Below are 14,781 nucleotides of genomic sequence, written 5' to 3' on the forward strand. Positions count from 1 at the left end.
GACATTGTGGACCAGAAAACAAATAAAGAGCCAATGCCATCATCCTTGGACTAGCCCAAAGGGAGGTTCTCCAGAGCCCCCCCCCCCACTTCGCTCTCGTATCACCACCCAAATGCAATGATTTCATTTTGCAGAGGGCAAAACTGGAGTGCAGAGAGGTTCAGGGACTTGTGCAAGGTGACACGGGACAGAGTTGCCCTGAAATCCTCTTTATGTGATGCCTCTCTGTCTCGGTAAAGCCTGCAGAGTTTTGCAAAGAAGCACATTTCCCTCTGCCTGGGCACTCTCAGGATAGGGTCCCAAGATGACTAATGGGTTCTACAATTTCATTTTTACTTCTTACTGGAGACAGCTAGAGCAACAGACATAGCACCTGCAAGCCAGACAACCTGGCTCAGATGGTAATTCTGCTCCTCACACAACAGGTCAGCTTGGGCAAGTTACTTAACTGAGCTTTAGTTTCCTAACCTGTAAGAGAATGATGATAATACCCACCCTCGAGACTGTAGTAAGGACCAATGAGATAATCCTCAAGAAAGCATTTAGCACTGTGTATGATAACTAATATAATTATCATCATCAATGATAGAGCCAGTTGTTCTTTGGATACTTGAAGGTAGTTGTAGAATTTCTGTAAAATGCCTAGTCTCCCTTTCACAGGCATAGCCCACAGAAAAATGAGGGGGATAAAGAGAGAATACTGATGTGTGTGACTCAGTATGTACACAGAGTTTGGGAAATTATTATCTACTAACTACATAAGCCATTATGGCTGAGGCTTCAGCAGAATCTGAGGTTTCCCAGAGGTGAATTGTGGAATTAAAAATGCAGTTCCTGGGGACCCTGGGTGGCTCCACGGCTTAGGGCCAGCCTTCAGCCCAGGACATGATCCTGGAGTCCCGGGATCGAGTCCTGAATTGGGCTTCCTGCGTGGAGCCTGCTTCTCCCTCTGCCTGTGTCTCTGCCTCTCTCTCTGTGTCTCTCATGAATAAATAAATAAAATCTTTTTAAAAAATGCAGTTTCTTTGGAGAGTTCACACAAATTTGAGATATTCAAACCGAGATTGGCTAAGTCTCTTATGTACACAAGTGAAATAAGGTAACTGAATGTCTGAAGCTCTCTCTAACGATTAATCTCATCTGGGTTGCTCTTCATCTGTCCCTGACTCAGGGCTGCAGGGCAGGACAAATCTACAGGTGGAGAGCTTCGAAAAAGAACACACCTAGAGGTGGTCTGCTCCAACCCCCCAAACCTCAAGAGGAGAATAAGACCCACAGTGGTTGAACTATTTGCTCAAGGTGTTACAGCAGATTAGTATCAAAGCCAGAGCCAACACCCATGCATGATGAGATGTAGTTCAATGAAGAGATAATTATCCAAAATCAACTAGATTGACCATGAAAATCTTCCCCTAAAGAGCTGCACCCCAGGCACATTTGCTCCCCAACCGGGCTTGGGTTCATATTCTTTCAAATACAGACGTTATCTGATTTCTCCTTCTGCTTCTACATATCCAGCATTTGGGGTTTGATAAACATGATTCTTGCCTGGAAGCTAGGTTGGGTCGCTGATTTGGCCAGGCTTCCGAAAGAAGCAAGCTTCCTCTTTAACGTTCAACTCTCTGCTTCATGTTTCCAAGAAATCACAGTTTCAAGGTCATGTTTCTAAACTTGGACTCCAGTAATGTCTCTGGACTGCATACACCATCTCATGGGCATATCCTTTTTGTCCTTTTATGAGGATTGTGACTTTCATCAGATTTTTTAAAAGACCTGTAATTTCCAAAAAGATTAAGAACCATCAATCAGTCCATAGTAGTTGTCCATCTTCCAACTCCTTCTCCACTTTGGAGAGTATGTGGTGATCATCAAATATTATGTTTTAAAGAAGCTTTCCTGGAGAATTGTTTTTCTAGTTCTTTATTTGCTGTATTATTATATTTTTATCTTTTTCTAATCAGATTTGAGCTGGTTTGGACTCATCTGGCTTTATATCTCTTTTTCGCATGCTATATAATTAACATTATCTCAGTGTGGTCCTGAATTTCCTCCTCTTTACTGCAGCAATACAGAATCTCAAGTTATCTTCTGCTATTATACGCCTTTCAAATAAATTTGTGTTTCATTTTTATGAAGCAATTATTATCTATCTGTTTGCAATGAATCAAGGAAATTTAGAATTGACATCTCAGAAGTACTAATAAAAATCTCAAGATCTAGAAGACTAATAAATTGACTTGCCAATGATCACACAGATGTGGTCAAATCCTGTCCTAGATCATGTCTTTGTCTTTTTCTCTCCCCTTCTCTCTCTCTCTCTCTCTCTCTCATTCTCCTTTCAAAATTGAGATTTCAGGGTGCAGAATAGTAATTCCCTGCAGGTTATGGAAATCACCTGGAGCTAGTTAGTGGGTGGGTGTGATGTTGTTACCTTCTGCAGGTGACTTGTTAGAACCAAGCAATATATTCCAGAAAGGCCTGTCCAAGAGATCCAAGACATCCTCATCTGTAGAAAGGCTTCCTGATGATCTGTCCACCTATTTGTCATGTGACTTCCACTCTGGGTATCTTGTCAGGGTCCTGGATATCACCAGAGGAGAACCTCTCTCTCCTGATTAATCTCATCTGGACTGCTCTTCATCTGCCCCTTAGTGATTGTCCTCAAATGCCCCAGAACCTCCAATATCCACCCACTGCATCCTTATTATTTTTCCAAGCAGTCCATTCACTTTCCCTGAGTGTTGTTTGGAATACCAGTTGACCTGGTCACAATCTTTATTATGCTGTTCTCAAGAGGCTTAGCTATGAGTGGTGCTGAGTCTTCAGCTGAGGCAAGAGTTGCCATAGGAACAAGCCTGCATGTTTCCTTCCTGCACGAGAAGTAGACCTGGGCATTGCAATGCTGTTTGCAGACTTGATCAAGCTGATGGTGCTTGGCCTGCTATTTTGCTAGAAGAGGATTGACGCACTGAGAGATAGCATTTCTTTTTATTCTCTGTTTTTTTCCTTCTTTTTCTGCTAAAATTGTTTTTGCTTGATTTCACTTCCAAATTATTTTCCTTTCTAATGCCAATGATGGAGACATTGAAACTCAAAACCTCAGCTGATTTTGGCCAGAGATAGCTTCACCCCCTGAGGGACTTTACAGAGGTTTGCAAAGTCACTCAGGATGAGATGTGCTGGATATTGTCTAGAGTTGTGCCACTTAGGATCAATGTAGTCTTTAACCACAGGCAGGGAAGACACTTACTCTTGGGGGAAGATTACAGGAAATCAGGAAATTATCTCCTTGCCCAAATCCCTCCCGTGTTTCCCTAAATAGCTCCATTGCTGCCAGCCACAGGCCTGAAATTCTTCTAGTTTATTAGGACACTGCAGTTCATCCAGCTATGGAAATTTGTGCATTTCTCTTAACCTCTAAATTGCAGTTTTCTCAATGATTGCATGGCAGGTTGGAATATCTCACCTCTAGAGGTCTTTTCTGCTCTGAAAATCTCTGACTATACATATGTTAAAACAAATTAATTTTTAAATCTATTATTCAGTCACTAACAATTAAGGGTGAATAATCCTATTAGAATCTCCCCCTCAATATTTTAACACATAGCAAATAAGTGGAGGTGATGAGGGAAGGAGACTCCAGGGTTTGCCCAGGTGAGGTCTTAGAGCATAAAGTCACTAGCAATCTGGTGAGGTAAGGGAGATACTCAAAGGGAAGGGGATCTAAAAAAGAGAGATCAATGAAAGGTAAAAGTAAAATAAAGACATGCTAATCTTTACCATCTTGTCTGGAGGAACTTAAAGAGTCTTTTGGTATTTTATGTCATTTCAAAAGAACAGAAGATCCTTAGGTGTAGATCCAAATATATCAAACAATGGGGGTTGATAAATTGTCTAAACTATTCAATTATTATGAGAGATTCAGGAGAAACACAGAACCTGGTATCTGCCTTCAGGGAGTTATTAGCGGTGTTGGATGGAAACCATTCAGACACCTCAGGCAGGTGTCACAGGGGCCTACAATGCTGCGTGACTTACCTTTGAAGTATTTCAGGAGTTCAGAGAAAAATTCAATAACGGGAAGAAGCCAACCATTACTTTAGCTCCCTGTGTTTTGAAATCATCATCACAGAGATTATACGATGCTAAGAGCTCTGACACTAAAGGAGTGGCTGGATTTAGAGGACTGTGGTTATTTCTAGAATTGTTTGAACTGGGGCTATCTGCTCATTAGTTGGGATCACTTGTGTTATGTTGTTTCACTTGTACATTATTCACAAATGAGCTATTTCATTCTTGTCAGTTCTACTCAATGAATAGGAGACATTGGTCACAGTACAGAGAAATTCAGGAAGGTCAGAGAAAAGACCAAATGCTTTCTATGCTTATTGCATAAAAAGTAGTGAGATTAAACTAGGGGGAAAAATGCCCTGGAAAATCACTGATGACTACAGAAGTCAGTTAGGTCAAGGTTGGTGCTACCAGAAGCCCCAAAGACATTTTTCATATCCACTGACTTTTGGATAATGGACTATCATTCTCTCTCTCTCTCTCTCTCTCTCTCTCTCTCTCTCTCTGAAATAGATCAAAATGACTGAAAAGGCCCCAGAAGCACACCTGGAGGAGGATGTCGATGAGCTGGACAGCAAGCTCAACTATAAGCCTCCACCCCAGAAATCCCTGAAAGAGCTACAGGAGATGGACAAAGATGATGAAAGTCTAATCAAATACAAGAAAACACTCCTGGGGGACGGCCCTGTGGTGGCAGGTATATGTGGGGTGGGGGGGGATGGGGGACAGGTGGAAGGAGCCCTATAAGGCATAGATTTCAGGAACTCAGGAGCAGCTGCAGAAGACAGAGTACCAAATGTTACCAGAGCTAAGTGAGTGAGGCACAATCTATATGTGCTACATAAAGTTATGGGCTATCGGATGACGTTTTTTTTTGGAGAGAAAATGCAAGTCAGCATTGAAAGAAGCAAAAATTACACATGAGGGGGATTTAGAAAGAATTCCAGACTACCACTTAAAATTGTATTCTCTCCATCCTCTCACATTTTCTCTCCTTCTCTTTCTCACTCCTTCCTTTCCTAACCATTCATCTCTTTCACAGACACAACAGCAGAAAAAGATGTAGATGGGCAGTGCCCTAGCAGAGGAACTTGCCCACAGCCACCCAGGAAATGTTTGCTGTTGGTAACTAAGGCAGACCTACAAGTGTCTGAAGCAGAAATAGCACTGCTCTAATTTATAAGGTCATTACGACTGACATGATGAACCTGCCCCTTCCATTTCTGTTGCCACTCCGGATAGAGATATCACTTTTCTTTTTATGTTCCCTCTCTTCTACTCAAAAGATACACATACACTGTACACACATGTCTTTTCTCTATGTTTACATTCTTTTTTGAATCCTGCAGACCCAACAGCCCCCAATGTCACGGTCACCCGGCTTACCCTGGTTTGTGAGAGTGCCCCAGGACCGATCACCATGGACCTCACTGGTAAGTGGACACATCTGTTCTGCTCAAAGGGGCCCAGTGATAGGGGAAACTTAATCTCTGGGAACATTTACTCTCTGTCCCCCTCCCAGTAAAAGGAAGCGCCACTAAGGTGAATCCCAAAGAAACATATGCTAGGACCAGTTCACAAATCATTGCTCTCACAGTACACAGTATTTACCGTGCTTAATGAAAAATCCAATCTCTGTCTCTATGTAATGGAAGACAGACAGTACAGTCATAAGTATTGGATATATTTACTTGTATCATTATATTTACTTCAGATTTTTATCTCCACACAGCAGCATGGGAATGACTTACTATTCACATAAAAAGACTGATGATGGAAATATTAAGAATCAAGCTGTATGCTTCTGAAAAGTAATATTCATACAATCTAAATATCAGAGAATATTGATCTTATATCAACTCAAGAACTTACCTGAAAGCAAGGAGCAATCTAAAACCTTTCAATTAGTGCTGGGAATTCCACGGTTAAGTACCATTTTAGCTTAAAGCTCTGATTCTTGTATAAGCAACTTCCCCCACTAAAGATGTACAAATTAAGGTGTTATTTCCTTTCCTCTTATTGTGACAAGGGTCAAGTCCTTGCCTGATACTTAAATCTTATGGAGATAGAGGCTGAGAAGGTGGGTATTTTGGAGGCAATGTGCATCTGAGAGGAATGAGGGAAGGGCCACAGAGCCAGGAGGTTGGAGGCATCTGAGGCAGATCTTCAGGGAAAAAGAACATTATTCCCAGAATCAAAAGGTGGTCTCATGAGACAGAGGAAAGCATGACTCCTTAGCAGCTAGGTGATTCCCCTCTCACAGGACATATCCACTCTTGACCTTATATGGGCTTATTTGTCTGAAGGAGGAAATCAGAGGCTGAGAAGACACACTTCCCCTTCAACTGAAATCATTACAGCAGACATAAATTCAACTACCCCCACCTTCTAGTATCTCTCTAGGACAATCTCTCTCTCTCGCTCTCTCTCTCTCTCTCACCAGGACTCAGGCCTCTTCCTGTGTGAAATTGTGTAACATTACCAGGTATAACCGTCAGTTTGTGAGATAAGGTCTGAATTAGCGCTAAGGAAATCAATGGGCCTGATGACATTGCAGGGAAAACTCAATTTCTTTCACTTTCTTAGCATCGGGATGCCCAAATATGGTTTTCTGTCACCAAGAAGCTGCTGAGTTGAAGCCTAGCGTGTGTGTGCATATATATGTGTGTGTATATATATGCACACACACATACACATATATATAATACACATAATATATATAGTATATATACAAAATACATAGTATATTATATACATATAATACATATATGCAGTACACACATAGTGTGTATGTGTATATACATATATAATGTATAGAATATATAAAAATATATAATATATTTATTATATACAAATAATATATATACTACATATACATAGTGTGTAAATATATATACATATATACATTATATATACATCACATATACATATAATACGCATGATATATAGTATATATACAAAACATATAGTATATTTATTATATACATACTATATACACATAGTGTGTGTATATATACACATGTGCACACATATACATGGTATGAAGCACATGCACAGAACTAAATAAAACACACACAGAGAGAGACACATGCACACATACACTCACCCCTGAAGTCAGATGGTACAGGATCACACTGGGAGAAGAACAGAGAGTGCTTACGTCTCTAACCAGAGTACCAGAATCAGAGTCAGATCCTGGTTTTATGGGGCCAAAGTTTTTATCACTTAAGTGACTTTCCTGAAGAAAAATAATGTGAGATTACAAATGCAAATGCAAAGTTAAGTACAAAAGTGAATGTATATTTAGAACAATAAAAAGGAGCCAAACAAGTAAATTTTTTAAAGCTAGAAAATGCCACAGATGTCACCAAATCTACAAAACCAAATAGCTGATACTCTTATATTTTTCTTTTATTTATTTATTTGAAGGGCAGGGACATATTCTTTAATCATCTCTTTGTATGGCCACATATACAATATCATTTTCAATAGAGAAAATAAAAAGGTAATTCAGGCTTTCCTCTGGGATGACTGATTGAAATCTGTTTTTATTACTTACAATTAGAAAGACATTGTCAGGGCAGCTATTTGGCTCAGTTGGTAGAGTATGCATCCCTCAATCATGAGGTCATGAATTCAAGCCCCACATTGGGCATGGAGCCTACTTTTAAAAAGAAAAAAAAAACATTGTTGTACATAACTCTTTGATGACAATACCTTGTATATTTTAGCATTATCATCAAACTTGGGGGGGGTGCTATCACATTTTTTTCATATCTAGCTGTAAGATTTCAGCCATTTCAAGGGCAGGTGCCTATGTGCCTATGTGTGTGCATGTACGTGTGTAATCTCACATATTCTTCAAGTTGAGGTCCACGTGCACCATGCTGTGATGGGCCCAGCAAACAGCTCTGGGGTTTAAACTTCAATCATCTCTTTGTGTTTCTCCTTCTGAGGAGAATAAACTCTTTCTAAATCTGTTCTACAGGGGATCTTGAAGCCCTCAAAAAAGAAACTTTTGTGCTAAAGGAAGGTGTTGAATACAGAGTCAAAATTCACTTCAAAGTAAGTATCTGCATGTATTTATAAAGTCTGCATTCTTCCTATAATCAGAGAAAGAAAAAATCAAATGTCTTGCATTATGTTGTCATAGTTTTTGTGGTTTTTTCCCCTGGATCTGGACTGTACTCTCCCCAATTCTGAGCTCGACCTGTTGAGGCCCACTATTACTTCACACCTTTGCCCTACCAGAACCTTCTCCTTGAAATTTCCGCTGATCACTTCACCCACTGGGAACTCTGGATGCTCCCATCCATGAAGTACTCCCTGCTTTATCTTGTACCATTTGTGCCATTTCTTCCCTGTACAGCCCAAGCGCCCTGAGAAAGGAGAGATTATATATCTCTTTTTTCCAATGTTTTACACAAAACTATGTAATTTATGTAAATATGTAAAAAGTAAACTTTTTACATATTTAGTGAATATTATTGAGGAATCAATAAATGTATGAATCAATTAATAGTAAGAAATGGAACAGATAGAGAGTCTTAGTTCTAATTGCTCAAGGATTATATAAATCCAGGGAGTGTGGACCTTGGTAAATAACTGGAAATTACAATTATAGTTGTGGAGCAAGCAAATAGGTAAGAGCAAATACTAAACAGGAGATAAATTGACATATAATGAATAGACATATTCCCCCAGTGAACAGCCAAAAGCAAAAAAGGAAAATAATCTTGGCTGAAAACAAGTAAGTCAGAAATGTACTATTTGCTCTTAGTTGCTTATATTTGCCTTGGTTGCCCTTCTCAGCATATTCTTTAGGGCCACCAAGGAAGATCCCATCTGCTCTCTGTGTTTGAACACTGGGCTCTTTTTTCCCCCCTCATTCAGGGTCTGTGAACAATCACTGAGTACCATATATAAATATGCCTCAAAATAATTTCATTCTGAAAATATTTGTTGACACCTACTCTATATATGGTTCACTTGCTTGTTTCCTATAGTATTATTTATTATTGAAGTACCTGAGAGTCTGATGTTATATCCAAATATGCCTAGAATTATATCCAAGGCATTATATCCAAATAGTCTTAGGATGGGTTACACACTGGTTGAATTTTTAATCATTAGTGCTACTATCTTAATTTGTCAATTTAGTAAGCCAGTTTGTACCAAATGAAACAGGACAGGTAAATTTTGATGGGAATAAGATCAGAAGGAAAAGTCTGGGGTATGGGCTTCAGCTATGGTTGGGAAGGCAGAAGAGAATGTAGTAGTCGGTATTATGCATTAAGGTGATGGAAGAAGAGGGTACAGAAAGGAGTTTTCAAGTCCCATCTGCTTCAGAGGCTTAGCATTTTCTTAAGAGAAAAACCACTCTCTGTGTGTGACCCACACAAAGTTGAACCAATCTGTGGCCAGTCCTAGTGTGAAGCAACCGTTAGAAGAAACACCAGCTTAAAATTGGAAATAATTGAGAACCAATTTAAATCTTTACTGACATCTGTTGAAAAATATCTAAGACAATTTGCATTTATAACACCAGCAACACATCCTAAAACCCTCTTGCATTATCTTTCTCCTAATTGCACTCGGTGTTCTCTTTATTCCCCGCAAACTTCATGGCTTTCTCTAAAACTTGGCCTGGGATGTTTCTTTTCATTTCTTTGCCTTTTCCTCCTGCTTCCCAAGGAAATGCAGTACATTCTCTCTGACTTCCATAGCTGTCATGTCACTAAGGCTTCTTCCTTCTGGGAAGAAGGAGAGCAATATAGCGGGGCATGCAGATGGAAGAAGAGAATACTATGAATATTCATACTTTTCTCTTACTCATCTCAAACATATTTATATTAAAAGATCCCTTGGGGCACCCGGGTGGCTAAGTCAGTTAAGTGGTTAAGCATCCAACTCTTGATTTCAGCTCAGGTCATGATCTTAAGGTTCTGAGATCGAGCCCCATATTAGGCCTGTCCTAGGCATGGAGCCCACTTAAGATTCACTCCCTCTCCCTCTGCCCCTCCCACCCTGTCAGATAGATAGATGATAGATAGATAGATAGATAGAACCCTCTATGGAGCAGTAGAAAAACAGAGGATTCTGTTTTGAAGTCCTTATTGCTGAATAACAATTGCCATTCCTGTTTTTTAGTCTTTTTGCCACCAGACCACATCTCCCATGAGGCCCAAAGGACTAGCTGAGAGACTTCTAGAAAATGCATTCCCTTTTTTCCTATTTGTATGAGCCACATCTGGCAGAGTAATCAGAATGTTTGGGTGTCATTTTAGCACAATTTCTTTGATGAAGCTGTTTCCATTCTGTCTGCTTTTGATAGATTTATACTATAGATTTTACCGAGTGACAGTCTAGAACCTAAGCCAGCAGTGTTTGCTGCTGTGCTAGCTCATCACCAATGAAACAAAATGTAGCACTGAAAAATTGGTTTAATTACTCTGACCAAAACAAATAGGCAGCCATAATTACTATTGGGAGAAATTATTTGAAGATGCTTTCATTCTTCATCTTGGCAAACAATTAACTAAGCTCTCCAGTACTGACGCAACCTCCTTTTTGTTTGTATAAACATGAGTGCTGTATAAAATTAATGGACAGCCCAGTTCAATCCTAAGTAAAATGAATCATGGAAAAACAAAGTGCTTGTGCTCTGTATATTTTCATCCTGTTTTAGTGACCTTTCTTTGAAAGGCCTGGGGAAGTGGTGACATCTCTGACAACATCTGAAAAGGACAGACATCCAAAATGCTTGCCAGACATGAGTGGATTTCACCCATTATTTATATGTAGGGAAGATGTTTCTGGGGGCCCATCTTCTCATCATTAGACTCCAATCTCAGGGAAATTATGGGTGCAACCATCTTCTAGACTCAATTTTCATTATAGCTTTTTTCCTTGTTGTTTGTTTTTCATGCTAGGTGGATCATTTCTGAGGTTAGGGTTTTCAGGTATTTATATAACATTTTCCATTGGTACCTTTGTAGCCTTTGCTGAGACAAGGATGGTCTTCTGGCCAGCAGTATCAGGGAGGGAGAGCTCAAGATCATTCTTTGGACTTTTAGAGGAAGGAAAAATGTAATGAAGAATATTGAGACAATGTTCTAATTAAACACACCCCACTCCCAAACCGAATAGCACAGTATTTGATGATTAAAACCAAATTGGCAATGTCGAGTCTTGTGATCTCCTCTCCAATCTCTGCCTCACCACCACACTAAATGAAAATAATAACACTTACTCTGAACGAAATCTTAACCTTCCTTCAGCTTCAAAGAAGACTCAGCTAGGTAGGATAAGCATGAAAGATAAGGAAAAATGAAGACCATTTTTAATCTGAGTTGCTTGGATCCTTCCTGCCTACAGGTGAACAGGGATATTGTGTCAGGCCTGAAATACGTTCAACATACCTATCGGACTGGGGTGAAAGGTAAGGGACCCGCACTTCACGCTTTCCCAAACTCTGCTCCCTGCTGATACTTAAACTTCTGCTTATTAATAATTGTAGTCATAGACTCATTTAAAAATCTGACAAAAAGCTTTGGACACTCTCCCAGGAAGGAGCACACATATACCTCTAACCTAGACATTAATGGCAAAGCCTACATTCAGAGACCGAGTTTAGACTCGATCAACCACTAACCTTCAGCATTCAGCTTCCGTGATTTAAGCTTATTATTCATAAAGAAGAAGTGTAACCAAGATAAGTTTGAATAAAAATGGACTATATTAAAATACCCTCAAAAGTTAAAAAAAAAAGAAAGAAAAAAAAAGAAAAAGAAAAATTAAAAAAAAATCTTTTAAAAGAAGCAGTTCACAGGTATAAACCTAAGTGTCAGAGAAATCCAAGACTGGAAGGATCTATCCAGTGGCGTGTTTTTTGGGAATAGGAGTTGGCAGTAGCATGTGGGCAGGTGTGGAGTGGGGGTAGGGGGGCAGCACTTAATTTTTAAAACAAAGAAATAGAATTCTTTCTAAATTAAGAAAAGCTATGATTGAGACATAATATGACATATGATCTGCAGTTGCACTTGACAAATTGTACCTAAACTGTAGCTGCCTTGGGGAACTGTCTTCAGTTTCCTTCCATTATTATCGGCAGGGAGAAATGAAATTTGGAAAGGTGATAGAAGTACTTATACAGTTCCCTTTTACCTTGGGTGCTCTCTTCTTCCAGGGGTGTGAAGCAGTAAGGCACAAGTCAGTTCCACCAAATTACTAAACAAAGGATTAGGGGAAAAATTGTTTGACAAATTTTCATGACATAGACGACCACTCCACTATCCAAATCCCACAGAATATTGTTGACCTGGAAGATCTTAACTGGTCTTTCCAGTACCGAGTCTCATGAAAAAAATAGTTCAGTTTCCTATTTTCCTTTGGGTATAGAGATTATGTTGCCTCACTTAGGCAAGAGGATGATGATATGCCTGTAGCTGTTCCTCCAAACTTATTGACAACACTGAACATCTAAGTACACATTGCCTGCCTGTGTACCTACTGACCTTTAGTTATTCTTTCTAATGCCCTACCTTTTTAAATATATATCCCCGTTATTCACCTATTAATAACTTTGGTTCGCTATTTTCAACATTTGAACCAGTTCTTCACTTTTTTTTAACCAAATTATTGACTTCCCCCTTCCATCTGGTATTTCCATTCATGAGTTCTGTTCATTCCGATCACCAGCTGTTACCTTACCCCCCCCCCAACTAATATGTTCATAGAATGAGAGTTGTAGGTAGAAGACCCTTGAGGCTCACTGTATATAAAAAGAAGCAGAGTCCCAGAAATGTTATGTGCTGTAAGTGATTGCAAAGCTGAGACCAGAACTCAGATCCCAATTAATGAGGGACTTTTAATGGTATAATCTGCTATATCTCCATAAAAGAAGGGTCTTGATCCCCATGGATTTAAGGTGCTGATTTCCCAACTTTCCTGACAGCATCAGCTGTGATGCTTTTTAAAAACATTGATTCTTGGGGTGCCTGGGTGGCTCAGTCGGTTAAGCGTCTGCCCTTGTCTCAGGTACTGATCTCAGGGTCCTGGGGTCAGGCTCCCTGCCCAGCAAGGAGTCTGCTTCTCCCTCTTCCTCTGACCCTCCCCTTTCTTGTGCTCTTTCTCATTCACTTTCTCAAATAAAATCTTTTAAATAAATAAATATATAAATGAATGAATGAATAAATAAATAAATGCACTGATTCTTGGCACTGCTCATAGCAGATTACTGATCCATAGTCCCTGAAAGTGAAACTGTATTATTAAAAGACACTCCAATAAAAAAATATTTTAAAGGAAAAAAAAAATACCCCAGGTAAATCTGATGTTTAGCCAGGCTTGGAAACTATGGCTTTTGGGTTTGATCGCCGTAGGCTGTACTCCAAATGTTCCAGTTTTCTGTGTTTGCTTTTCTTCTGTCTGACTCTTCCCCTAATGAACTTTTCTTTCTTCCTAGTGGATAAAGCAACATTTATGGTTGGCAGCTACGGGCCTCGGCCAGAAGAGTATGAGTTCCTGACTCCAGCTGAGGAGGCTCCCAAGGGCATGCTGGCTCGAGGCACTTACCACAACAAGTCCTTCTTCACTGATGATGACAAGCATGACCACCTTACTTGGGAGTGGAACCTGTCCATTAAGAAGGAGTGGACAGAATGAGTGCATCTGCCCATCCCTTTCCCTACCCTGCCACCCAGAAGTACCTTCTCAGTCATGTTCACTACCCCATCCCTCCCCCCATTCACAGCTGGATCCCTTCCTCAATGCTCCCCACTTTCTGTTATCAATGTATCTTAAGGCACCATGTCTCTCAAAGTGTTCACTAGCACAAGATGCTTAAAACCCAGACTTTAATCCTGCCCATTCCTTCTGGTCCCCCATCATGACCAGATCTTCAAAATTCTTCATTTCAATACCCAGTCATTTAATAGTTCCTTCTATTTTTCCCATTTGAGCAACTAGAGACCAGGAAATAGGCAAACTATCACTAACAGTCCTTTTGCCTTGGGTTCCAGTAGCTCATTCCCAACCCTGGATTCTTCTGTGGTTGCTGCTGGCTCAATGAAGGTCCCTAATCACATTCCCTACCAGTTGGGGTTCTTCTTTTCTGGGAGACACTGTAAAGAGCACAAGAGAGTAAATAAAACAGTTGTATGATCTGACTGAGACCTTCATTTCCCTGCTTTCTTCCTTTGAACAAATATGATAACTAAATCATTTATATTCATGAGTTTCCTCAGAGGGCATGTGGGCTGGACACAGCAGAGAAGGTTTTGTCTCCCTGTTCTAGTGTGATGAGCAATGAATATTCAGAATCTGAGTGGTAGAAATCTGGAATTATTTTACTCTATAGTAGTACATTTGGAACTTCCTCCTGAGCTTGAGACCTATATATATCTCACTGCCTCTGGGAATCCTATCTTGGATTTCTGAGGGCACTTGTGGGCCAAATCACATACTACCCTTCTCCTGCTTATGATTTTTCAATGTAATCCTATCACCTAAAGAATAAGATCCTACACTTATTGTCAAATGCCCCCTACAATCTGGACTAAATTCAATTACTCATAATTCTCCCATACATTTGCATCTCCATGTTTGGCTCTACATGAAACTCTCTTTCCACCTTTGTTGCCTGGCAACATCCTACTTACAAAGGACTCTGCTTAAGCATCTGCTGGAGGAAGAGAACTTTCACTGAAC

The 14,781-nt window shown here is 39.9% G+C and overlaps 1 protein-coding gene across 1 annotated transcript in view; it reads left to right on the forward strand.

Moving 5' to 3' along the window:
- Positions 1-14,240, forward strand: part of ARHGDIB (Rho GDP dissociation inhibitor beta) — a 19,122-nt gene extending 4,882 nt beyond the window's left edge. The window contains exons 2-6 of the mRNA XM_072798880.1: positions 4,585-4,768; positions 5,421-5,504; positions 8,060-8,136; positions 11,449-11,512; positions 13,538-14,240. Coding sequence (XP_072654981.1) covers positions 4,591-4,768; positions 5,421-5,504; positions 8,060-8,136; positions 11,449-11,512; positions 13,538-13,737 — 603 coding nt within the window. The 5' untranslated portion in view covers positions 4,585-4,590 and the 3' untranslated portion in view covers positions 13,738-14,240. The remainder of the gene's footprint in view (positions 1-4,584; positions 4,769-5,420; positions 5,505-8,059; positions 8,137-11,448; positions 11,513-13,537) is intronic.
- Positions 14,241-14,781: the final 541 nt, after the last annotated feature.

Source organism: Canis lupus, chromosome 25, assembly GCF_048164855.1.
Source record: "Canis lupus baileyi chromosome 25, mCanLup2.hap1, whole genome shotgun sequence".
Classification (NCBI taxonomy): Eukaryota; Metazoa; Chordata; class Mammalia; order Carnivora; family Canidae; genus Canis; species Canis lupus.